The sequence below is a fragment of the Nipponia nippon genome, unplaced genomic scaffold (assembly GCF_047370975.1).
Source record: "Nipponia nippon isolate SJK-2023a ecotype South Korea unplaced genomic scaffold, ASM4737097v1 scaffold_4, whole genome shotgun sequence".
NCBI lineage: Eukaryota > Metazoa > Chordata > Aves > Pelecaniformes > Threskiornithidae > Nipponia > Nipponia nippon.
In genome coordinates, this window is record NW_028262358.1 from 43,275,870 (window position 1) to 43,299,782 (window position 23,913).

General features: G+C 39.4%; 1 protein-coding gene across 1 annotated transcript in view; it reads left to right on the top strand.

Annotated features, from left to right (window-relative positions):
* Nucleotides 1-23,685, top strand: part of NID1 (nidogen 1) — a 46,864-nt gene extending 23,179 nt beyond the window's left edge. The window contains exons 13-20 of the mRNA XM_009473218.2: nt 7,000-7,224; nt 7,876-8,048; nt 10,030-10,156; nt 15,108-15,279; nt 17,220-17,377; nt 18,787-18,910; nt 20,081-20,193; nt 21,731-23,685. Coding sequence (XP_009471493.2) covers nt 7,000-7,224; nt 7,876-8,048; nt 10,030-10,156; nt 15,108-15,279; nt 17,220-17,377; nt 18,787-18,910; nt 20,081-20,193; nt 21,731-21,852 — 1,214 coding nt within the window. The 3' untranslated portion in view covers nt 21,853-23,685. The remainder of the gene's footprint in view (nt 1-6,999; nt 7,225-7,875; nt 8,049-10,029; nt 10,157-15,107; nt 15,280-17,219; nt 17,378-18,786; nt 18,911-20,080; nt 20,194-21,730) is intronic.
* Nucleotides 23,686-23,913: the final 228 nt, after the last annotated feature.

The window sequence follows — 23,913 nt, forward strand, 5'->3', positions numbered from 1 at the left end:
CTGTCATAGGTAAGTTGTAGGAGGTTTTGCACTGTTTAATTCTGAAGCTCTTGCTTTTGCCACTTTGTGAGTCTTTCAATATTACTTTTAACTAACTTTTCATGCATGAATGCCTATGTGTATTTTCATTTTAATGCCAGATGAATGAAGAACTACCTAGTGTTTCTGACCTGTGTCAAAATATTTAGCTAACCAACCAGCTGATAAAACCAGGATTATTCCTCCTAGAGGAGAAACTTGATGTGAATAACTTGGAGCAAAATCAAACCTTAAAGCTTCCAGTGCTTCAGGCAGAATTGTAGAGGCAGAAATATTGCTTTCATGTCTGGCACACCTCCTTTGTAGCTGAAACAGGTGGTTTGGTAGACTAATACTTGAATTCAACCAATTAACTTTGTTACCAGGACACAATTAATTTCTTCTGAGTATATGCAATAGCATATTTGAGTGCTTTGGGGTTTTTTTTTCTTGTTTAGAACAGCACCTTTTCACATGCAGTGGTTAGTGTGTCTACTAAACTGCTAAGCACAGTGTACTATTTTGTAGTAGCTTTATGGGTTTTTATGCTGCTTATCCTGTACACTTCTTGGCTTTCCATAGACGACACAATTGTCTCTTGAATGAGGATCTTTCCATGTCACAGCTTTAATGGTAGTAACAAAATATTTTGGAGAGTTTTGTTGTATCTACTGTTTTAGTGGGTGGGGATCTGCCAGGTTTTGTTAGTCTTCATATATGCCTCTCTGATTTGTGGGTTTTTTTAATGCTGTTTTGTACTACCAGTAGAAGACATGCTTTAGAAACACTTGTATTAATTGGCTCTGCTCATGAAATGCTCTGAGCAGAAAAAAATCTGTGTAGATAAGAAGTCTCACTTTTGCTGAATCCTGACTGAAATACAGAGTATCTGTATTGCTCTGCTAGTCTGCAGCAATGGCAGTGTTTACAACAAACTTAGCTACTCCTCCCTTCGTAGAGAGTTAATAGAACAATAGCTGCCCTTGGGATGTCATCTGTTGCTAAACCTTTAGTACTTTTAAAATGGATATATCCAACAGTTAATCACTGCCAGGAGACACAATCAAAATATACTTTCTGAAGCCTAGCAAAAAGCAGCTTAGTTTACTTTAGCACCCAATTTGTAAAGTAAGTGGCTTCAGAGTGGAGATTCCAGATGAGGCTGTATTGTATTCAGCTGTAATTAGAGACCATTTCTTCCCCTTTTTACCCACTAAGGTTTTGATCTAATCAGCCTCAGTCAAGTCACCGAAGTCTTCACTGGTTGTTAATAGCATGGAAAGTTTCATTCATTCGAATACTCAGTTCTTTTTGCTGTACCCTTTTCCAATCTGTGTGTACAATTGCTTGCTTGTCTGGTGTCTTTATTATTATATGAAACCTAGTGCTGAACGGCAACTTTTGAAACAAGTAGACTAACAAGTAAAATGGATTTGAGTCACACATAAGAGAATGTCTGTAGGAGTGAACCAGCAGGTTAATGAAAGAGTTAATGATGCTGGAATGTCCTGCTGCTCACAGCTATTAAGAAAGTCTGTACTTCATTATTTCCTCACGCTTCATTTTTCCATTTCAAAAAACCAGATGTCTAAGTGTTTCTACCCCTGCAGACCCTAGACACTGTTTACTAAACAGAAACAAATCTCGATTCTTGGAACTAAGGGTCTGACTGTTAAGAGCCATTCCTGGTCTGCTGTATACAATCTGTCTCACATGGGAAATGCACTTAACAGGGCAACACTGTAAGTGAAGGATTACAAAGGAAAATGAAAGGACAAAGGGAAATGTGTTATTTTGTTTTGGGTTTTTTCCTCTTCTTTTTTTGGCAACATCTGAGAACAGCAATTAAAAATGTCAGTATAACTCCTTGTGATATGCGGGGAATAAAGTGATCTACATAGGGAACTAAAAAGTGCTCTTTGATTACATACTGATTCTGGACACAGTTTTAAATCACTTTGGTCTTTAGCTTGTGAATGAAAACCTGTTTGAGTAGTTACATCGGATCTTTAAAAATTTTAGAATGCTGTTGCAGAACTAATTGAATTTTGTTTAGTGTATCAAACTGTAATCCCCCCCTGCAAAATGGAAGGGAAGAAGTCCCATACATCAGTCTTTCTCATCCTGTTTTCTCAGCCTCCATCGTTTTTTGGAAAAGTCCATAAATCGTTTTCTGCAGTGCTGCTGCAAGAGCTTTGCTTTATGACCAAAAAAGACTTTGAATGTTTGTATATGGCTTTAGGTTCCCCCCACCCCCACCCCCCCGCTGCCATTCTGTTTGTTTATTCACCTATGTGGGAAATGTGTACATGTATGTTTTTAATCTAGCCCACTTCCCATATCCATGCTATTTCCATTTCATTTTTTCAAGTTCCGTGGTATATTTCAGTGACTTTTAAATTCCAGATTGCTGTTGGTAGTTTATAAAAAAACTGAAGAAAATAAGTTTAAAACATTAAATACAGATTTATTTTTCTGAAAAAGGGTATACATTTAGCCTGAGTTCAGGATGCACCGTTCTACGTATCTAGTCTGACTTGTATGTACTGTGGTCCATGGAACATAAATTCTTTATTAGGCCTTTATCTCTGTTCTGCACTACGGCTTTTCTCTTAGGAGCTCTTTTCTGTACACTTGTTCAATTTTTCACTGTCCTTTTGAGCTGTGGTTACCAAAGCTGGACCCAATATTCCTTGAATCATCTCCCTTATCCCGCATTGCTTCTCTATACTTGTGCGGTGTTCCTCGTGTATACGCTGAATTCTTATTTATACCCTATCACAATCCCTACAGCACTGAGCTGGGTGCTGGCAGCTTATCTCCTTGCAGTTATCTGCTGATAGCTGTGATCTGCTGATAGCTTTTTTTGGCTGTGGTTTCCAAGATAAGTCTATCTTTAGAGGCTGGTCTACACAGTGTATTCCAAGAAGTGTAACTTTCCATTTGACTGTGGGAATCTACTTGTTGATTTTAATGAGCTCAGTTTACCTAGTGATGAGGTCCTGTCCTTTGCATGTTTTGTGGCCTATTTCTCTTCCACAAATGATGCAACTTATGGTTGTATATTTTCCTCCTTCCTAATGAAGAAATTAAATTTCTTAATATGGTTATTTAAAACCAAGACTAAAGTAATGTGGGAACTTACTAGAAATACCACTACTTCATGAATTTGTCCACTGACTCAGGTGATTTTTCAGTTTTTAATCATTTATCAAATTAAGGTAACCCACAGTATCGTGCTTTGTTTTTAAAAAATGATACAGTCCTGTGGGCATAAGGAGAGCGCCATAGGGAAACACAAAGCTATTGGGTCAGTGTGTACCTTCATCAGTCAAGCATCAACTGCATCAAAAAGCAGTGAGAATGGATTTTTACTCAATTTTATAACAAAGGCTAATCAGTGCTGTTTAAACATAGTTACTAAAAAATACTGAAACTTGGTCGGGCTGTTAATAAAAGGCTGTTGCCAGCCCCACTTTCCTGCATCGCTGAAGATTACCCAGGTCTTGCTCTTACTGTTTGTTTCATCTCTGGCAGTATGAACTCACCCTAGCGTGTACCATTTTTCTCATCATTGACACAATCATTTGGCTTGGCTTTCAAATGTGGGTTTCAAGAACGGTAAGAATCGCTGAAAAGCAAGGCTGGTAACCCGTGGATATGGAGCCTTGAAATAGGCATGACTTGTTTTCCATGTGCCATGATCAGGTATAGTAGTAGATGTAACAGCACCGTTACACCAGGTAGGCATTAGCTCTTAGCTCTACCTGTTGTACTTAATGGAAGTACATTCATGCCAGTCAAGAGATCAGAGAACTCTCCTAATGATAATTGTGCTATATTTTTGAAGAGTCTTGACTGCATGAAATATTGCTGCATTTATATTAAAGGAAGAGCACTAAGAAACCTCGTTTAGGTTGCTGTACTGAAGGAAAGTTTCTAGCCATAAGGTTTGTGTCTGGAAGCTGACTTACAAAGTAGCCCTTGTACTACCTAAATATGTGCTGATTCTTGTTATATGTTTTGTCTAACTTGTGCTGTTAGCTCATCAAGGCAGGGAATGTGCTTTATTTACTGTGTCAATCTCATCTTTCAAACTCTGTCATAGCTAGCCTCATTTCAGACAGTTAATTAATGCAATTGAAAGCTTGCAAAATCAGAGCATCTTTTCTTAAGCACACTGAGTAAATGTATGACTGTATAAACAGTATAAGCAGACTATTTATCCCAACCAGCTGTCATCTCTATCTAAAATTATTGTGCCTTCATTGCTGCATAGGCTACAACAGTGGACTGGGATTCAGCTCACTTTTCTTTAGGTGTCTCTGAACTGTAAGCATAGTAATCCTGCTCATGATTCAGAGATAAGGAGAGAAAAAATACAGTATGGATTCCAAGTGCCTGGTTTGGACTGTCATAACTAGTTTAGGGGCTTGGTTTATGAATTTTAATATTGGCTAAATTCATGTTAGTGAGTTGAAATGAGTTTAATGTTGAAAGACAAGTTAAAATGATTGAGTCAGTAACATGGTAACACTGGTTTTATTTCTTTTCAGAATGTTTCTTTAACATAGATTACTTATTGCACTTGATACTGTGGAAAAAGTTTAGCACAAATATAAGAGACTTTCAGGAGCACAGAAGTGGTAAAATACATAGTTATTCCTCAAAGTGAGTGGCAGTAGGGTATTTGACATCTTTTTATGCAGCTGAAAAATCAGTGTTGATGGGATTTTTTTAGAAAGAACAAATTGTATTCTCTGCCTTGTAGAAACTGAGTACTAATTTTGAAAACTAATTTGCTTGACCGGTCTCTTGACTTTAGTTGGGCTGATTGCATAAGCAGGCCATTTGTGAGATTGGTCTTGATCATTGCAATATAAGTACTCTTCAAAAATTCCATCGGTATTCCTGTATAAAATCTGCAGATACAAATGTGAACATTGTCTTGAATTAGAACGGACGTTGGTATTTTAAGTTACCAGTAAGACTAGTATATTTTTTGTGTAACAGCTGGGTCCAATCTGGGAGTGTATACACACTCCTTTGTATAATTCGTATTTGCTAACTCATTTTCATAAAAGTTGATCTAGTCTCTTGATTTAAAAAATTGTAAGCTGTTGGATATTCTCTAATTCTGGGAGTTTCAGATAAGAAGGAGAAACTACCAGCTTCTACATTCATTTTTATATCCCATTGAGCAGGAGCTAATAGTCTCTCTCAAAGATGACATGAACGCAATGAAGATTTTGTTCTTCAATGAACAATAGCAGGGTGGGTCAGTTTACCAATACTCTGTATTCCCTCTGCTTTCTCTCATGAGCGGTGCATATAATTACAGCTTAAAAAAAAAAAAAAAAGTGTAGCAAAACTATCCAGTTACTGGAATCAACATTTCTTTTACCTGCATACTGCATAGTGCATTGAATACATGCAAACAAAGTTTGAGATAGATAATGGAGGCTTTCCTTCAGGGTCTAGTTTTGTAGGTTGATTCAAGGCTCTCCACCACCCACATTAAAGCTGATGCCAAATATTTCAGTTGTTTAGAGTGAGCTGTTTTCCAGACATTTATATTTCTCTAATTGTGTCCAGGTGCATGAAACATGTCCAAAGCTTTTGCTTGCAAAACTAGTTTAAATAATAATAATAAAAAACTACCCTTCTTTTTTGTATTTGTGTGATTTACACCACAGTAGTCCATGGGATTAGCTTTTTGCTCAGCTGGGTTGGGCTGGGTCTAGTCTTAGCCACACATAGCTAATGCTGTCCACCAAGCAGTGTAAAAACAAGGAAGGAATAAATGGAAGTGTAATGTTCAAGCCTCTTCAGCAGGCAGTTTGTGGTAAGTAGTTGTAACTGTCTGTAGAAATCATTGACAGGAAACGATACTCCCCCATAATTAGAGCTCTTTCTCTCCCAATGCACAGAACCATTCAGGAGTCTCAAGTGTGAGGTAAAACTAAGCCAGATTTCTTTGTCTAGAGAAGGAAGAATATTATTTTTATTGTATTCTTTTAATTTCATTATGTTGTTTGTCATCTAGAAGGATATATTGATGCAGATGACATTCCCTATTGCATGACAGGTAATACCATAAGATGTATATTTTAGTCTAGACTGTTTTGTGAAATTGAAACCAAAAGAATGAAATCCCTGAATCTCTTGATAATCTGGAAAGTTAGTCTTTCCTCTGTAATCTGTACAGTAACACATATCCATGTGGTGTAGCCATTGTGCATCATATGTTTCTCTACATACGTAGTAGTATTCCTGTTTTCTGTATAGCCTCACTCATGCGCTTTACCAGGGACTGGACAATCTGTCCCCGCAATTCCTTTCTTAGGTCCAAAAGTAATCAAATGAGTGCTCAAACTTTATAACCAAACTCTAAAAACCTAATCTACATCAAAGCAATGAGTTGTTTCAATTCCTAGGTTCTGTAGAGAGCTCAGTATCTGCCTCATGTTGTGGTTTTCTCTCCTGGCTGTGAAGGGGAACTCGACTTTAAGCATTACAAAAAGCCTTTATCCACTGTATGGTCTGGCTAATTAGTCACATTCTAAGGCCCATGGATAAATGCCAAATGAGTAGACATCGGGCTCGGGTTCTCAAGTTGGACAAAATGTTCTTGCTAATGTGCCTCAAGGAGAAAGACAGTGTTTTCCAGCTTCTGTTTATGATCTTTCAATGTAGGAAGCTGCAGGGGGGCTGTTTGTTCTGTTTTAAACTAGACAGTGAAAGATAAAATTACATAAGTTTAAGGCAAACGTGTCACATTTACATAGGGCAGACTGTTCCTGAAGGTGCACTGAAGGCATATGCCTTCAAGGTGTGTAACAGTGCTGTGTTCCTCCAGCAGTAAGAATACTCACATTATAAGTGTTCAGCATACATTAACTGTTAGTGGAACATAGTTATTAGTTAGAACAGAAATATTCACTGGTCTGTTTTTTTTTTTTTTTTTTTTTTTTTCCACAGAAATTGAAAAGACCAAATGCCAGCGTGAACGAGAAGTAGCTCTTGGAAGTGGAGGCCCTTTCTTCACAAGGGAGATAAGAGTTGGTCACTTCGTTCCTCAGTGTGATGAGCAAGGGAATTACCTACCCACTCAGTGCCATTCTAGCACTGGATATTGTTGGTGTGTGGATAGGGATGGAAATGAGATTGATGGCACCAGAAGCGGCCCAGGAGTTCGACCACCATGTAAGTGGCTGAAGCACTTGTTTCTTGTGGGTGTCTCTCCACCCAAGTGCACTGTCTCCCAAATGTGGGGCTTAGTCATGCCCCTGAGATACAGCACTGACTTGGAGCAATGCAGATCTTTGCTGTCCCAGTGATGATATGCCTCGTGCTGCAGCCCTTCAGTAACTCCAGCATATGCTTTTCCTTCAGCCAGGGCATCTGGACAACTGTGGTGAGCCTCTGAATAACAAGATGGTTTTCTGACTTCTTCCCTGCCTTAAAACTGTGAGGGGCCCCTATAGTTTCTGCCCTCTGGGAGCTGTGGCAAATCTGAATGTGTGGTAACTGTTGCCTCAGGAAATGAAGGATGTTCCTTCCTACATCTTCCTCACTTCAGCTGCAAAATAAGATAGGCTTTTCTAAACATTTGAAGGAAAGAGCAATTACAGAGCTGAACATGAAAAGCCCTATTATGTCAATTGCTCCTTCTCTGCCAGCCAAGGGGAAAAATTCAGAAGCTTTCTGCATCTCATTATAGTTATTAGTGTCTGTGTATAGGGCTATTTCCTTCTAAGAAGTCTGACTGTAATTGTGTCTCTGTAAAGAACAAGGAGCCTTGTTATGCTGTACAAGCTATTTTTTTCCCCATCTGTTTCCTTCTTTATTAACAAGGTCTGAGCACAGCTGCTCCTCCTGTTGTTATTGGGCCCTCTGTTCGACCAGATACAGTACCTCTGCCACCAGGAACGCACTTGCTGTTTGCCCAGAGTGGTAAAATTGAGCATGTTCCACTAGAGGGAAACAACATGAAGAAAAACGGTGCAAAAGCACTCTTGCATATTCCGGTAAGTGACCTACTATACTAAGTACATGTGTTTTAGAAGACTTGCAACAAAGATGAAAGTGAGAGTGTTTGTCTATGTAATTTGGTAATTTAAGTTCCAAACTCAATTTTTACTCTTGATTAACATTTCAGTATCCCCCATCACTTTGTCACTGAAAATTCCTGACCTGACTAGTCAAAAAGCCTAAAACTGAGCTACAGAAAGAAATGATTTGGCTATAAAGATACAGCTTATAGGAAAAAAATCTAATATTTGTGATCTCACATGCCTCCAACAGCTCATCATATAAACATTCCAACACTCACACTTCCATTGGCTTTCTGACTTTGGTGTAAAAGACTTAAGAGAGCAGTATGTGGAGAGGCCCTTTTTTTCCCCTCTCTTACTCCCTCAAAGTTTTTTTCTGAAGTCTTAATCTCTTCCTGTTTTTCAGTCAATTCTTTTTTCTTCTTCTTCTTTTTTGCTTTCTTTTCCATGTTCAGGCCCAGTGGGTGGTAAATCTTTCTCCCACACTTCTTACTACTGTCTTGAGAATCTTTTTTCCTTGAAAATTAATCCCTGATGCTGAGAACCTATCTTTTCCAACACCTGTGACGCATGCCAGCTCTTCTCACTTCCAGTTTCATCACATTCATTTGGTTTGCCCAAAGCCTGAGATTTCTGTTTTCATTCTAGTGTTACAGTATTTATAGCAATACCAGGTAGCGTGCTGGCCTCTTTTTTTACATTACTGTGAATATTTAGTAGGCCAAATACTGACTAAATTACACAGATTCAGTTCAGTAAATAGTACCACAAACTGTGCTGTAAGGGCAAAATCAAGCTTTTGTCTCTTGTCTAAACTGCTGCTGCAATAATGTAAAAATAAAGTAAAACACTGTGTGCAAAATGAGATAGTTAGGCTGGTATAGAGACATGATTCTGAATCCTTGTCAGCTAATCTCATTATTTACCTGATCTTGCTTAAATGAATTAATTAGAAGTATCTTCAGGAAGGAGCTTCCAAGAGATAAGATTGAACTCTTCACTAAAACTTTCAATTAAAATGAAACTTGCAGTCTCTGCTAACAGTGTTGTCTCTGTTTGTGTTGTCTCAGTGTTGTATATTTGCAAAGTGACAGTGTTTATCAGCACAGAGGTGTTCAGATTGTTTTGTTAACCTACAGCATTAATGTACGCTGATGAATAAGTGCATCTGTTTCAATGCATGGTTTTGGACCATCTTTCTAAGAAGTTGCAAGTTACAGAAGCAGTAAAGGCGATAGACTTGGGAATCCATGTGAAATTATTGTTTTACTGTGAAAGTCTCTTTCATTTGCCTGGAGGAAAGAGTTTCAAATCTAAACTCAAACTCTAGTCCTATCTTCTGCCTGGAAAATTGCATATATATGTTCCTTGTCCCTGAGCGTGTTCTTTCCAGCAGAATGATTTATGGAGTATTTGTTTAGGCTATTTTTTATTTTAAAAACTTAATTTGCTAGAACTTTTTTGAGTCAAATGGTGCTATGTAGGTAGCACTGCTGAAGTGCAGCCATCATGCAGGGGTTGATGAATTGGCAGAATACAAGTCAGATTTGATAGAATTCACTTTTCCTCCTTGAAGGGAAAGAATGAGAGAAAAACGCACATGAGGAATAACACAGTAAAATAACAGCATGAACTTTCTTTAAATGGATATGCAGGAGGTAGATATAGAAGTGAGACCAACTGTTCAGTACTAATATCTACAATGCTTCTTTGAAATAAGATAATTGTAAATGTTGTCTGCTGGTTAAAAGGGACTTATAATTGAAAGTATTTTTCTATTTTCTATTCTACAATGACTGCCACCCAATCGTTTGCTCTGCCTACCCTCCCCATCTCCCACCTTTCCTCAAGAATTTTGTTTCTTCAGGCTTGAGACTTAGATCCATAAGCTAGTGCTGCTGGCACATAATTGTTGTTTAGCATAAGTTGATGTAATTTGCTTGTTAACCAACAGGACAAAGTTGTTATTGGAGTTGCTTACGATTGCATGGACAAGATGGTTTATTGGACAGACATCAGTGGCCCTTCGATCAGCAGGGCTAGCCTTCATGGTGGGGAACCAACAACCATCATCAAAACAGGTAACAGCACAAAATTCTTCCTCTTGCTAGTCCCTAGGAATGGCATTAGAGACTTGAATTAATGTATACTTCACAGGTGTTGCCTGAGCCATAGCATTACAAGTTGGTGTTATTTGGGTAAACAATAACCAAAAAGTCCAGACAACATAAAATGAAAAAAGATCTGTTCCCTATGGAATAGCCCTTCACTGCCTTTCCACTGCTAATATAGGCAAGAAGTCAGTTCTCTTTACATAAACTAGCTTTAAGGCCAGAAGTAGAAGCAGCATGTCAGCGAGATGTTTCTGTCCTTACTTGCAGTCGCAGGATAGCATATCTGTCTAACCAGCGAGTGTCTTGTGAACATCGCTGGGGACGTTTTAATTGAAGGCTGAGCAATTTGAAAGATGAATCCAGCTGCTGTGGGTTTTTAAAGTGTATCTCAAGGCACTAATGGGTGCAGCGTTCAGAGTGTCACAGTCTGGGCTTTGGACAGTGTCTCAGCTTCTCACAGAAATGTTTAGAGGATTTCTGTGCCTAATTACAGTCCTAGGCTGTGCTTATATTCTTGCTGTGTTTAACAAAGCAAAAAAACCCCCTCTTTTGGATGCTTTGTCACTTCTGGGGAGGAATCTTGAGGTAGGCTTGAGGCCTTTACTGCTCTCTACCTGTGGTGGCATCCTTAGGGCTGCCACTATAGTGGGGCAGCACAGCTGGTACTGTCAGGGTAAATCCCCAGGTCATGACATCCCAGATTTTTAAAGGTCCCTCAAGACCTCCCTTTCCTGTGTTGAGGACTGGCTGTGCTATGTTGTGCCCAGCCTGGAAGCCTTTGTGTAGCCCACCTCTTTTATAGTCATGTCTTGTCAACTATGCTGATCAGAAAGGGTGGTCCAGCATCCTTCCTGAAAAGGTCCCATGTCCCTGGCCATGAGGAATGGAACACGTAGGTAAGCTAAGCTCAGACTACTGTAGATAGATGTTAATCATGCTTACAACGATGCAATGGCTACAAGATGTAAATCTGTGAAGAAAGAAGTTTATCATTAAAACCTAGGTTATGTGCTGGGGTAGACCCATCGTTGTTCAATGTATCTGTGATCTGAAAAGGGGATGATGGATTGTCAGTTTGCTGTTGAATGGGTATTGAATACAATCAAAACTAAAGCTGAGTTGCATTTATATGTTCACATGGAATATCATCTGTGGGTGTCACTCTTTGATTTTTGTTCTGGCAAGCAAGGGAGGTAATCCACTGGCTAGCTGAGATTTGGTTATGTGTAGTCCTGTTCTCTGCCTGTTAGCTGCCCACTCTGCTGAGAAAGGACTGGTGAGCAGGGAGGTTGAAGAAGAAAACCCCTGCTCTCTTTTCCTGGGCTTGGGGATCAAATAGCTGAAAGGTCGTTAGAAACTTCGGCTGTGACTTTCTATGCCTCCCACTCAAGTTGTAAAATAAAAGTGAGCGAAGCAGCCTTGTTCGGTTTTTGCCCTTGGAGTTGCTCAAGGATTCGAGAATTGGACTAGAGGGTGTTGTGGGGTTAGTGCTTTTACAGTTTATGTCCTGTTCTTATACTCTTTCCCCCAAGACTCTGCTGCTCACTGCACTCCATGTTCATTTTTCATTAGAAGGGTAAGTGTAAGCCCGTGCATCTTAAATATGAAAACCTTTTTTAAATGGAAAGGGTTAAGGGGAAGGACAGGTTTAGAGAACGAAGTGAATGTGAGGGCATTAAAAAAACAGCAACAAAAATAGCTGAAGACACTTTTTGAATACTAGTGTCCTCAGGATCCTAGAATACCTATGAAGTCAAGATACTGGAGGAGGTCACTCTTGCTTTGGATCCTTTGCAGCTATTGTCACAAAAATTTAGGAAATTATTTTAGCAAAATGATCAACCAGTTTTAAAACTCTACAATAAACTTGCTTTAGTTTTCTTTGGATGCATTGAGTATCTCTACGTGGAGTTTGTACTTCAGAATAGCCAGTTTGCTGGGACTCCATTCAGCTTCTTAAGGGCAGCGGAGAGATGGGGGCAGCTTGGATCCTACCATTGTCCTGGGAAGGGAAAAGGGAGAGCTTAAGGCCAACCTTAACCATTCCAGAAATTACAGAGCTTCATATTTCTATACAACTTGATGGCTGAGATATTTGTAAGACTTCTTTTTCCTCCCAACATATTTAATATGAAAGGGACTCTAATCTGTAGTGCAAGCATGTGCCTGTACAACCACTAATTCTGTGGGGAAAGGATTTCAGACTTCCCCTATTAAAGTATTTTCTCAAATTCTACACTTTAAAAAGTGAGGGAAATTACTACTGCTAAAAATTTTGTATGGATATGAATTAGTCTGTCTAATGAGAGTGCATGTGCACGCATTAAAAATCTTGCAGTGTATAAAATATTTGTGAAGGCTTTCAACTACATTTTATTATTTTAGGTAATTCAAGATGCTTCAATGCCACATGGAAGCCTCATGGTTTTCATCTGCTACAAAAAACCATTATATCTGTAAAGACATCTCATGATTTCTGTTGTCCTGTTGTTTGCATAGGAAGTGAATGCCATTCCTGAAGAGATGTTGAGTGATGTTGCACTCTACTTTCTGTATGTTAACTGGCTCTTCAGTAAGGAACAAAATAAGGTTGAATATTCAGTGTTTGAACGGATGTCTTCTATGCTGGCCAAAACTGAAACTTTAAAATTTCAGGAAATAGGAAAATGCCTTCCTCTCAGAAGACTAATGAGAATTCTTTGTTTTGATCTTTGCCTTTTTCCTCCTGTGAACTGCAGCTGGTTTCTTCAGTTCCCGTGTATTTTTGTGGAATGCAGTTCCTTTTTTTGTTTTTTAAAGCTTTTGTGATCCAAGTTGGGTTGCTTTGCAGAAACATGTTTTATAGTGGAGGCCCATCCAGTTCTCATCTGTCCCTGCAGCTGTATAGCCTGTGGAGGCTTTCTGAGCTCTGCAGCTGTGGAGGCAGGTCGGGAAGGAGAGCTTTTAATCTTTGTTGTAGATGCTTAAGTCATATCAGCCTTATACGTCTGTACAAGCCTGTCCCCAGGGACAGAGTCTGTGACTGTATCAGGCCTGATGACAATAGAGCAGGAACGCATTTGTGCCTCTGGAAAGACTGGTGATACATGAAGCCTACGTATTCCCTTACCCCTCCATGGGGGATAGTTTCTTCTGGCTCACTGTCAACCAGACAGGAAAGACATTTACTTTAGACTTCTTTAAAGCTCCTGGCATATAGCTGAAGCAAGGAAACTGGTCAGGGAATAGCGGCTCCTGGGAATCAGTGGCAGCAAATCTTTTGCCTGCTACCTTCCTCTCTTTCGTAAAAGAGGCTGGGAGCTCCTCCATCACCATTTAGTCAGTCATCTTCTGATCCCAGAGACTGTCTGGGGATTGTTGCCCCTATCGCCTCAAAATGAGGACACCCTCAGCAGCCTCTGCCATTAGCAAGAAAAGAAGTAGGAACATTTGAGGGTCTGAAGTATATGTGAGGTGGTTTCTTGCAGATGACAGGTTTAGCTCCGCAGAGGCACTTGGAGAAATACAAGTAGTAATGTGAAGTTAGTGTAACTAAGTTAAAGTATGCCTGAGTGCCATTGGGAGGAGTGAAGAGATAACTGATTTACATTTACTTTCTTGGTCCCCCCCTGTATATGAGCTACAAGTCAAAACCAGGGAGATACATCTTATTTTTTCTCTTCTGCCTCTTCAGAAATGAACATACATCCAAAATGTCCTGTGTCCAGGTTAAGTGCAGTAACTCTAATCCACCCATGTGAGAGAGCAGAGGCTGTTTAGGCTACTGTGCAACTATTATTCATAGCAAAGTCACAGTAGTGAATTTTAGACAGCTCTATCCAGTGCTTTGGACCAAATGCCTTTTCTCCAGAAAGGTTGTTTGTGTCACATACTGTTTGTTTAATGGCTGTCAGTAAATAAACTTGAGAATTAATAGCAGGCTTAACGGGCCATATTCTGTCATTTTTGGACATTCACATTATGTGTGGATCTGCATTTGAAAGATGGGGTTTTTTTCAACAACTGGTTGGTATGAAGGTTCACTTCACTTCTTTTTGGGAGTGACCACGTATGAATCTTTCTATTTCTTTTGGAACTGAAATTGGACTAAAATTGATTTGTACCCATCTTTTGGCTTCATTTCATGCCACACAGCCTGCCTGCTCTTTTTCAATGGATGTATGAACCTTGAAAAGTATAGCGCAGTTTTTCACAGTGGCTGAATTAAACCTTGGAGTGCTATATATGTATTCTGCATTCTTCATCTGAGTTAGAAATTACTAATGCTAAAGCAATAAGGTCATTATCTGCTATTTCCTGTTGCTTTTGGAACAACTAACTGTCCAAGAAAAACTGCACATACAGTACTAAAACATGTTCCAAAAAAGATTGGTCTGCAAAAACAAAGAACTGGATCTAAATTCCATCAGTTAGCTAATATAATTCTCTCTAGTGCTTTGGAGCTTGATTATCTTTAAGTATTGCATTGGCTAAATTTAGCATAAATCCAGTTTTCAGAGGGATGTCAGGTATGCCAGTACCAGAAAAGGAGGGATATTAGGGATAATAAAATCTGTTCTAGATCCCAACCTGCTAAGGAGGGTAGAATAAGATTCTGATAATCTCTACTGTTTATTTCTCTGCTATCAACTCTTTTTCCGTGTCCACCCTGCAAGGCAAGTTTACATGCAGATTTGGGATGCATGATGAGTCGGTTCCTAAATTTATCATTCTATGTGTTTGTGAAAGTTCTGTGTATTTAAACTTCATAAGGCAAAATGCATATTTCTCTTCCAACTGACATGAAGTAGCTTTTGTTGGACCATAGCCAGAAAGCTGAAAGAAAACTTAGTTAAGAGTTGAGAATGCTTATGAGGCTGACATTGTGTATTGGGAATAAATATTATGTCTAGGCATGTCTTTTCCTGTTTTCTTGCAGACTTGGGAAGCCCTGAAGGGATAGCTGTAGATCATCTAGGTCGCAACATTTTCTGGACTGACTCTCAACTGGATAGAATAGAAGTGGCTAGGCTGGATGGGCGCCAGCGTCGCATCCTTTTTGACACTGGCTTGGTGAACCCCAGAGCGATTGTTGCAGATCCCATGAGAGGGTATGGATATGTTGTCAAGATATGTGTACAAAGCTTGATTTTTATTTATTTATTTAACAGGAGCATATACTCTGTGTCCATGTTTTTAGGCTGTCTATAGACAATAATAGGAATATCTTTTCCTAAAACAACTAACAGACAAAAATGGAACAACCTACATGTATCCTGTGTCTGAGTGGTACACTGGAAATAAAAGTTCTTCTAAAATGCCTGCTAGGTAATGCCATGATACTTTGTTGAGAGATTTGTCAAATACTTGTTTGTACCTTGCTTTCAGTACATTGTTTGCAGGATGGCAAGTGTTGCACTTACCTAAAAAAAAATTTTTTTTGCAAGATTACTGGACCAAAATACTAGATTAAGCAATTTGATATTTTCATTTCTATCATGACAGCCCTTCTTCCTGTACAGTGTTCCCTCTTTGAAGAGTCCTGTGGTGTCTCTTCTGTCACCATTTTCACTTCTGTCATTCAGATGCCCGAGAAGGTCCTATTAGGCTTCTATTTGAAGATGCAGATAACTACATACTTTAAAAATTGAGCCTGTAAGCTGCAGTCACAGAAATAGCCAAGCAGAGTGTCAGTAGGAAAGTGTAAATGTTTTCAAGTTGTGGTTCCAGCCTGCAAAAACAGAATTATATACATACCTTATGTGTCTTTGATCTGTTGACATTTTTTCCCCCTAAATATTGGAAGAAATACAGGGAAAATTAAAACTACTACAGAGCCCATGATAGTACTCCATGTCTGTTCATTAATGTCTGAACTTGACTGCTTTTGTCCTGTTGCAACTTTCTGTAGCGTGGCTGCTGCTGAGAAGAGACATTTCAGTCAAAATACTCAGAAGCAGAGAGTCTTTCTTTTCAGTCTTGAATTACTGGGAAGCTCTACTAAATGATTGCTTAATTGATATGAACAAAAGTACTGTAGGCTCAGGGAGAGTTTTTTGGAAGATGTATCCTCATTCCAGACGTTTGCTAACAAGGTTTGTAGCGAGAAAAGAATGCATGGGATCCCTGAAAGTTTGAGTGATAAAAAATGAAATGAAAAAGTAATAAAACTTCTCTCATTCCTTTAACATAAAATAAACTTTTACACAATAGTCACATAATAGCAGGGTGAAAACATCTGTGGATGTACATCATGTGACAGCATAATAAGGAAAAATTAATGCATTTCATGGTGTGAGAGAAGGGGAGAGGCACAAGTGTAATCAGACTGAGGAGAGACCTCTGTTCTGTGCAGAACCCCGCTGACAGAGTGGGGCTCTGGGTTCAGGTCAAGCAGCACAGACTTCTGTCTCCGAGTAGATTTTGTGTGTGTGGGTTAAGGAATAAACAACAAAGGTGCTTGCGTTGGGGGCCATGTAAATTCTCAGCCGCAGAAAGTGCATCCAAGGAAAGAAACTGCCACTAATAATAAAGCATCGGTGAATTAATGGCCGTCTTTGGGGTTCTCCCCTGACTATAAACTACTCTGGTTGATTCCATTGTATGTTGGTTACTTGGTGCACTGAAAAGAAAAATGTAATTTTGAACGAGTCCCATGAATGTGTGCCAAATGCTCCTGCTGCTTAGCCTGAGCAGACACGATGGGTGATGGGGAGGAGGACTGTAGATGTACATTTTGAATGGTCCTCAGAACCACTGAAATAGAGGTCTTTTTCCGTGGCATCTTGCACATAACCTAAACAATGTAGGGAAAGCATTTCTTCCCAAGTGTGTGCTTACTCTTTTTGGTTTTTAATGGAAATATAACATTTGCTACATCTTTTCTATACTTTTGTTACTGCTATATCCAAGTGCAATGTGGTCTTTCTTTTTTATTTAAATGATTTGGGGGGTGTGCATGTTAATTTTGTGTCCTTAGCATTTTCCTTAATTACAACGGTCTTTTGAGATGAGTCACTGTCTTAATTCTTGCCTTTTTCTTCCTCTTAAGAAACTTGTACTGGACTGACTGGAACAGAGAAGCTCCTAAAATTGAAACCTCATACATGGATGGCACAAACAGAAGAATCCTTGTAAAAGATGATCTTGGGTTACCAAATGGGCTGACGTTTGATCCTTATTCCTCAATGCTGTGCTGGGTAGATGCAGGTAAAGAGGTGCTAAAATCTACCTTCATAATAGTAGTAGAATAAGTATGTCCAATCCTGAAATGATGCACAGCTGACTAATGTTTACAGCTCTTTGGGCTGCTTCTTAGGCTTCATACCTTTCTTTTGGGCTTTAATAATCTCTCACTTTATTTGTTGTTACTACCACTGTAGCATTCACATGAGACTGTGGCACAAACTGAAAGATTTTAATTCTGATCAGAAAACTGTCTTGGAATGCAACAGGTTTATATCTGTGTGTCTTATATGTGGCTATCTCTTTAGGTGGTGCTTAGGCCTTTGTAGAAGAAGTTGTGAGTTTAAGGCCAGGAAAAGACACTGATTCATCTAATCTGGCCCTACAGGATATCATCCTTTCGCTCTTGTTCCAAGACCTGTAACCTCTCTCTAGGCAAAGCCTGGCTTATATTTGACAGAAGCAAGTCTTGAAAAAGCAATTCACACTAGATCTAAAGATCAAGAGATGAAGGTTATGCCACCGATCCATTGTTAGTTTTATGCCAGTGTCTTACCAGTAAAAAAAAAAAAGTGAGCTTTTAATTCTTGTTTGAACTTTTTTTTATTCCCATCTTGCTCTCTGTCTCACTGTAGACTCTGCCAGAGATCTCCGCCTCCTGTGGAGGTGCTTTTACACTTCAAGTCAAGTTTCAAGTTTTTGATAAACTAAAAAGATTGACCTCTCTTTTTCACTGTAAGGCACTTTTTGCAGCCTTCAAATATATCTCCTTGTGCTATCTTTCTTTTCTTTTTCTCTTTTCCTCTCTTGTTCTTGCATTTGTCTCTTTTCCTTTTTCCCTAATTTTGGAACCCACTACTTAAGAGAAACCTACAGGTGTTTACATTCACTAGCAGCATTCCCAATGTGTGTAGTAGCTTTACAGCTAGACCTTTTTACACCCTATTTGCATCTACGAGTTAGATGTTCTTCCTGTAGTCTTGCCTTCGTGGCCCAACCCAGCAAGCATTTTGGGAATGTGGTCACGAAACTAGCCTTGCAAAAATGCCTTCCAGAGGAGGTGGAACTGGTTAGTGGTTGAAGCATCCCTCCAGAATGGAGGAGACCTTCTGTCGGCTTCCACCCCAGCCTGAGGATGCTGATATCTGTACCAGGAGTCTCAGCTTGTGAGCAGTGGCCATGGCTGCACTGGACATCTGCGTTCCTGTAAGTTAGGTGGTGCGCTGATTAGCATAAGCACCAAAGTACTTTCCCATCCAATCTTTGGCACATGCAGAGATGTGGAATGGGGAGAGCTTTGGCTAAGCAGCATAGTGAAAGACTTCCAGGAAGTTTTTACTCTGTTCACGCTTGCATGCTTTATGCTTGTCTTTCATCCCTCATGAGAGCTCTCTTGAGCTGGTTCAAAGGCTTAATTGTTTCACTACACCCAGGTACCAAGAGGCTGGAATGCATGAACCCTAATCAGCTTGGTCGACGAAAGATCGTTGAAGGAATTCAGTATCCTTTTAGTGTTACAAGCTATGGGAAGAATTTATACTACACAGACTGGAGAAGGTATGTTACCTGCTAAAGAAACTACGGAGTGCTTTAATCTCTTCTTCTCCCTGGTAGGAACTGAAGTATATGCTGCGTTTCTCATGTCTGACATCTCACACATTCCTGTTATTTTGCTTTCCTGGCAATAGCTGATGCAGGGTGGAGTGGAGCTGTAGAGTTGACCTATTGATGTTGCCAGTTAACTGAGCTTTCATTTTCAGCATAGTGATTTGTCCTCTAAGAAAATGCTTTTAACACTGAACATTTTTGGGAAAGGAGTGGGAGCTAACATGTTTCCCTTACGGCTGTACTTGCTGCATTTTAGAGGGCAGAAATTAGTAATTTGCGGCTTTCTCTGCCCTATATTATCTGAATGTTCAACCAGAAATAAGACAAAAACATTTTTACTGTCTTGATGATACTTTCTTTGTTGCAGATGACCTAAAACATTGACGTATGATCAAGACCTTAGAGTTTACTATATTTTCCGAAAAAAATCCACTCTATGCATTTTTAAATATTTATTTTTACTTGAGGCAAATGGTTGTGTGGGCTGGATCTGCAAACTCTTACACAAATGACTGCATCAATTGAAGCAGGAAGGGCTATTAATGTGTGTAAGGATTTCCAAGCTAGAACCTAACAGCTGGGAAATGCTATTCTAGAATAGGCTTCTGTAAGTGGGAAACTGTGTTACAGGTCTGTCAATTGACTGCCCTTTTATTTTTAGGGAAGAAAAGGTTGCTTATGACTAGCTGTATTCCTTCCAGATACCAGGATCTACCTGAAATACAACATTGTCCATAATCATTATGCATAATAGCTGCGATGTCAGCTATACCACAGAAAATGTCAAAGGGGCAGAATATGGAGAATGTGTCAAAACTACTAACGGATGTGTTCCTGTAGAGGGACATTGTCCTGTGTTGGAAGTACCTTCAAAATTAGTAAGGTGGCTCCCTGCTAAATTTCTTAGCTGCCTAGAATGAGGGTTATGACATATTTGGGTTGCCCAGGAAAGATGAGGTCTTGGAGGATTTTGCTTCTGGCATTGCTTTCCAATTGTAAAAAAGAAGCAACTTCAGATTTCTTCCCTTTTTTTTTTTGTTTGTTTGTTTGTTTTGTTTTGCTTTCCCATGTACTTGCACCTTCATCTCACTTCTGTGTATTCTCTTCTGCATACAACAGGGATGCTGTTGTAGCAGTGGATCGCACGATTTCAACAGAAAAGGATAACTTCCAGCCTCACAAGCGCTCCCGTCTCTATGGAATCACTACAGCCTTTGCTCAGTGCCCAGGAGGTAATCCAGATGATCCTCAAGTCTTTACAGCTGTGCAACACTGTAGCGTATAAATGAACTTATCAGCAGCTCCCATTGACAGGCTGCCAACTGATCTAGGTAGTTAGTGAAGAACTGGTTATTGCTTAGATTTCCATTTACTGTGAAATTAAAGGCCACCTTTTTTTTTTTTTTTTTTTTTTTTCCTTCTTCATGAAAGCAGTTGTTGTGGTTGCCGCATGAAACCAGAGTAGGGAGGGAAGAAGGGGCCTGTTCTATCCTTTATGAAAGGACAAGTGTATGATCAAGATGAGGATCTGACATGGCAAAAGCTGCTATATTGTCATCGTCTAAATTGAATGCTATGTTCATGGCTAGGCCCTTATTTATTCTTAAGTTTAAACTACAGAAATATCATGGTCTTCCAGATGTCCTTAATGAGATCCAGTGTTTTTAAAAAAGGAATGTTCAGAAAACAGCAGGTGGTAGAGTGGGTGGGCTAGTCTTTCTGCTCCGCTGAATGTTAAGTTTCTCAGACACATTATTGAAAAGCCCCTTGTGAAGCTTAGAAGAGAGGAAGTTGATACCCTTGAAATAACACTTTGTTCTTTGAGAAGCAATATCACTGTTCAGTTATGTTGTTCTTAGCAAATCACAGTTAGGAGAAGAGTTCGCTTTTTATTATTACAATGTGGCTGGAACTATAGGAGTTGTAGTCATTTTACTTTAGGCCTAAAAAACCCGTAAGATAATTTCTCTTCAAATTACTCAATGTATATAGTAAAAAACATAATTTAATTTAATTGAAAGCTTGGTTCAGAGCTTAAAAAATGCATATAAATGTCATAATTAAGAATCCAGTTATGTTGTTATTGCTAGTTAATTCACAGTTCCATTGTGGCAGGCAGTGTAAAACAAAACAACATTGTGTGCTCTGAGTAAATGCCTATGTTTATAATATTCAGAACCTTGGTATCATTTCTTTCTCATCATATGTCTGTTTCAAGTGTTTTTCTTGGACGGGTGCCTTTCCCCTCAGATCCACTGCTTCTGGCGCTGTATTGTCTTTCATTTTACCCTTCAACATTAACGTGCTCCTCCCCACCTACCTGATTTTTTTGTTTTCATGGATCATTCCTCCGTGATTTGTAGCAGGTCTTATGCAGGGATGACATCCTGTAGTATTTTGGACTTTGTCCCCACATGTTGCACTATCTGTATTTCCTCACTCACTGTCTCTTTATTCCTAATGTCTGTGACCACTTGGCCAATTTATGAAGGGTATTTCAGGAACAGACCAGTTTTTTCATGTTGCCTCTCCTGCTCTGTCCTGATATCTTGATCTTCCTTTGAGGTGAATATCAGAAGCTGGCACAAGGGAGATGATGACTCTCATCTCCCCAAAGCATAGTTTTGTTTCACTCTCAATCTTGTTAGGGCTTGTTTCTCTAGTGTGGTCATGAAATCTGCACTTTTTTTGTATGTATGTGTTTTGGATTTTATTGTGGGTTTGCTTTTTTTTTTTTCTTTAACATTTTACATCTCTGTTCTTTTCCAGGGCATAACTACTGTACGGTGAATAATGGTGGTTGTACTCACCTCTGCTTGGCTACCCCAGGAGGCCGTTCTTGCCGCTGCCCTGACAACACAGTTGGAGTGGATTGTATAGAAAGAAACTGAGCATTAAAATAAGCTTTAGAGCAGCACACACCTGTTGGAAATGTGCTGTAAACAATTCACTCCTATCAACACAATCGGGCCCTAAAGATAAGTGCTCCATGCTGCTGACAGCAAGCCACAATGCGCATATGCAGACACATACACACACACAGAGGCAATGACTGTTTTGTAGCAGTTAGGCAAGACAGAGCTGTCCAGGTTGGGTCCAACTGCATCTTGTTCCTTGCAATATTATCTCTTTAGTTTTAAAGGTAAACGTGGAGGCCTTAGTTGCACCTGCGCTGGGCTAGGAGGAAGTGTCTCTTGGCAAAACTGAAGTAACAAATACCGAACAGAGTAAAGAGGATGGCATGACTCAAATCCTGAGACTGGGTTGTACCTCGGAGCATGCAGCAGTTATCTGCATAGTGGCATGCTTAGCCCATCTTGTATGTGGCTGAGCCATATCTCTAGCTGAGAAGCAACCAGGGGGTCCCAAGGATGAATAGATGTGGGCGGGAACACCCAGTGATACCACAGATTTAATGCCTAACTGCATTCCTTCCCACTACCAGTCCTTCTACTTCCAAAACTTGAATCTCAACTTTTGACTCTTGTATTACAGAAATACTTTATCCATGTGCTGTGGGGGTAGTTCTCACCCTGGCTCATGTGATCCTTTCCCACAGCACGTGATTCTTTATAGATAATCAGCACTGTTTAGTGGATGTATTTAAGTTTTTGTTGGATTTTAAGAGATTTATTTTTGTGCTGTCTGAGGTGGATTCCTGAGTAGTTTCCTAAAATCCACTAAACAAACTTTAGATATAGATCTCAATTGCTGATAGTTCATCAAAGAACGGATGTCGATTCATTTGGAGGTGTTTGGTTTTAAAGAGACACACAGTCACATTTGTTTCCTGAAAGCTTTTAAAATAATATCTCTGTGTTTGATTCTGTAAAGCCCAAAAGTGGTCTTTGAATCCTGTCCTAGCTATCTTTCTTCTTTAGTGAACCATGCCATGCCTTTTCTTAGACCATGAGAAACCATGGCAGTTAAAAATCTGATTGCCAGAAAGGTCACCTGTGTCTTGGTGCTTAAAAGAAAAAAGATGGTGATGACCCATTTGTGTGCCAATGTTCAGTAACAGCAAAAAGGTGTGCTGAAAATCAAAGCAGTAGGTTTGGAGTTGGGAGGCAAAATCAAAATGCATATTCTGAAGTTGAGTTAGCAGTACAAATCTGGGAGTGAAGTTTGGCTTCCACACCGTGTTGGGAAAGAAGCTTACCCACAAGCCAGCCTGCAGCAGCAGAAAAAAGAGGGCTAGTGAGCCTTCTGCCAGAACACATTTCACAATGTCATGATCAGAGCAGTAAGCTAACATCCCCATTTCCTCACTCTGTCTTCAGATTCTACAGTAACAGTTTTAAACAGAGCCAGTTCTGAGTCTTAACTGTGTGACATCTTCCTCTTTAATTGTATATTTATCATAAAATAACAAACCATATAAACATTTTAAAGATTTTTTTATAACTTTTTATAAATTTTAATTCATTTTATTCATACACTTAATCAGGTATGTTTTACTGTAAATATCAAAAATGTGGTGAAATGAAGGTGCTTGATAACTCTTTCTCCAGAATTATTCACGTATCTGGTGAAATATTAAAGTTTACACTGTGTACAGGTGTCTACAGTACAGTCAATAAAATTTTGGGGGTTTTATTTTCTATAAAAAAAAAGTCATGCCTGCAGAAGGAAGTGATATGTGGTGTCTCAAATCTCTTTTCCTGTTGAGTTCTGGGTTTTCGCTAACTCTTATGTCTAGTGATGGTACTTCTCTTCTAAGATGCAACACTGGGGGGGGAAAACTGCTGTTGGGGCTTTTGTATTTTGAAACCAGTAGGATACTTTTATTGAAAACAAATATGGGAGAGCGCTGAAAGAACATACAGCTTCCTCTGCTTTGACATCGGCTTTTTGCTGGTTGTTAACACTTGTTTAACTTTGTCAAGTAAGCATAATTCAGTTATACCATACTTCAGACTTCTACGTTAGTGAAAATATAGGGCAAGGACTAG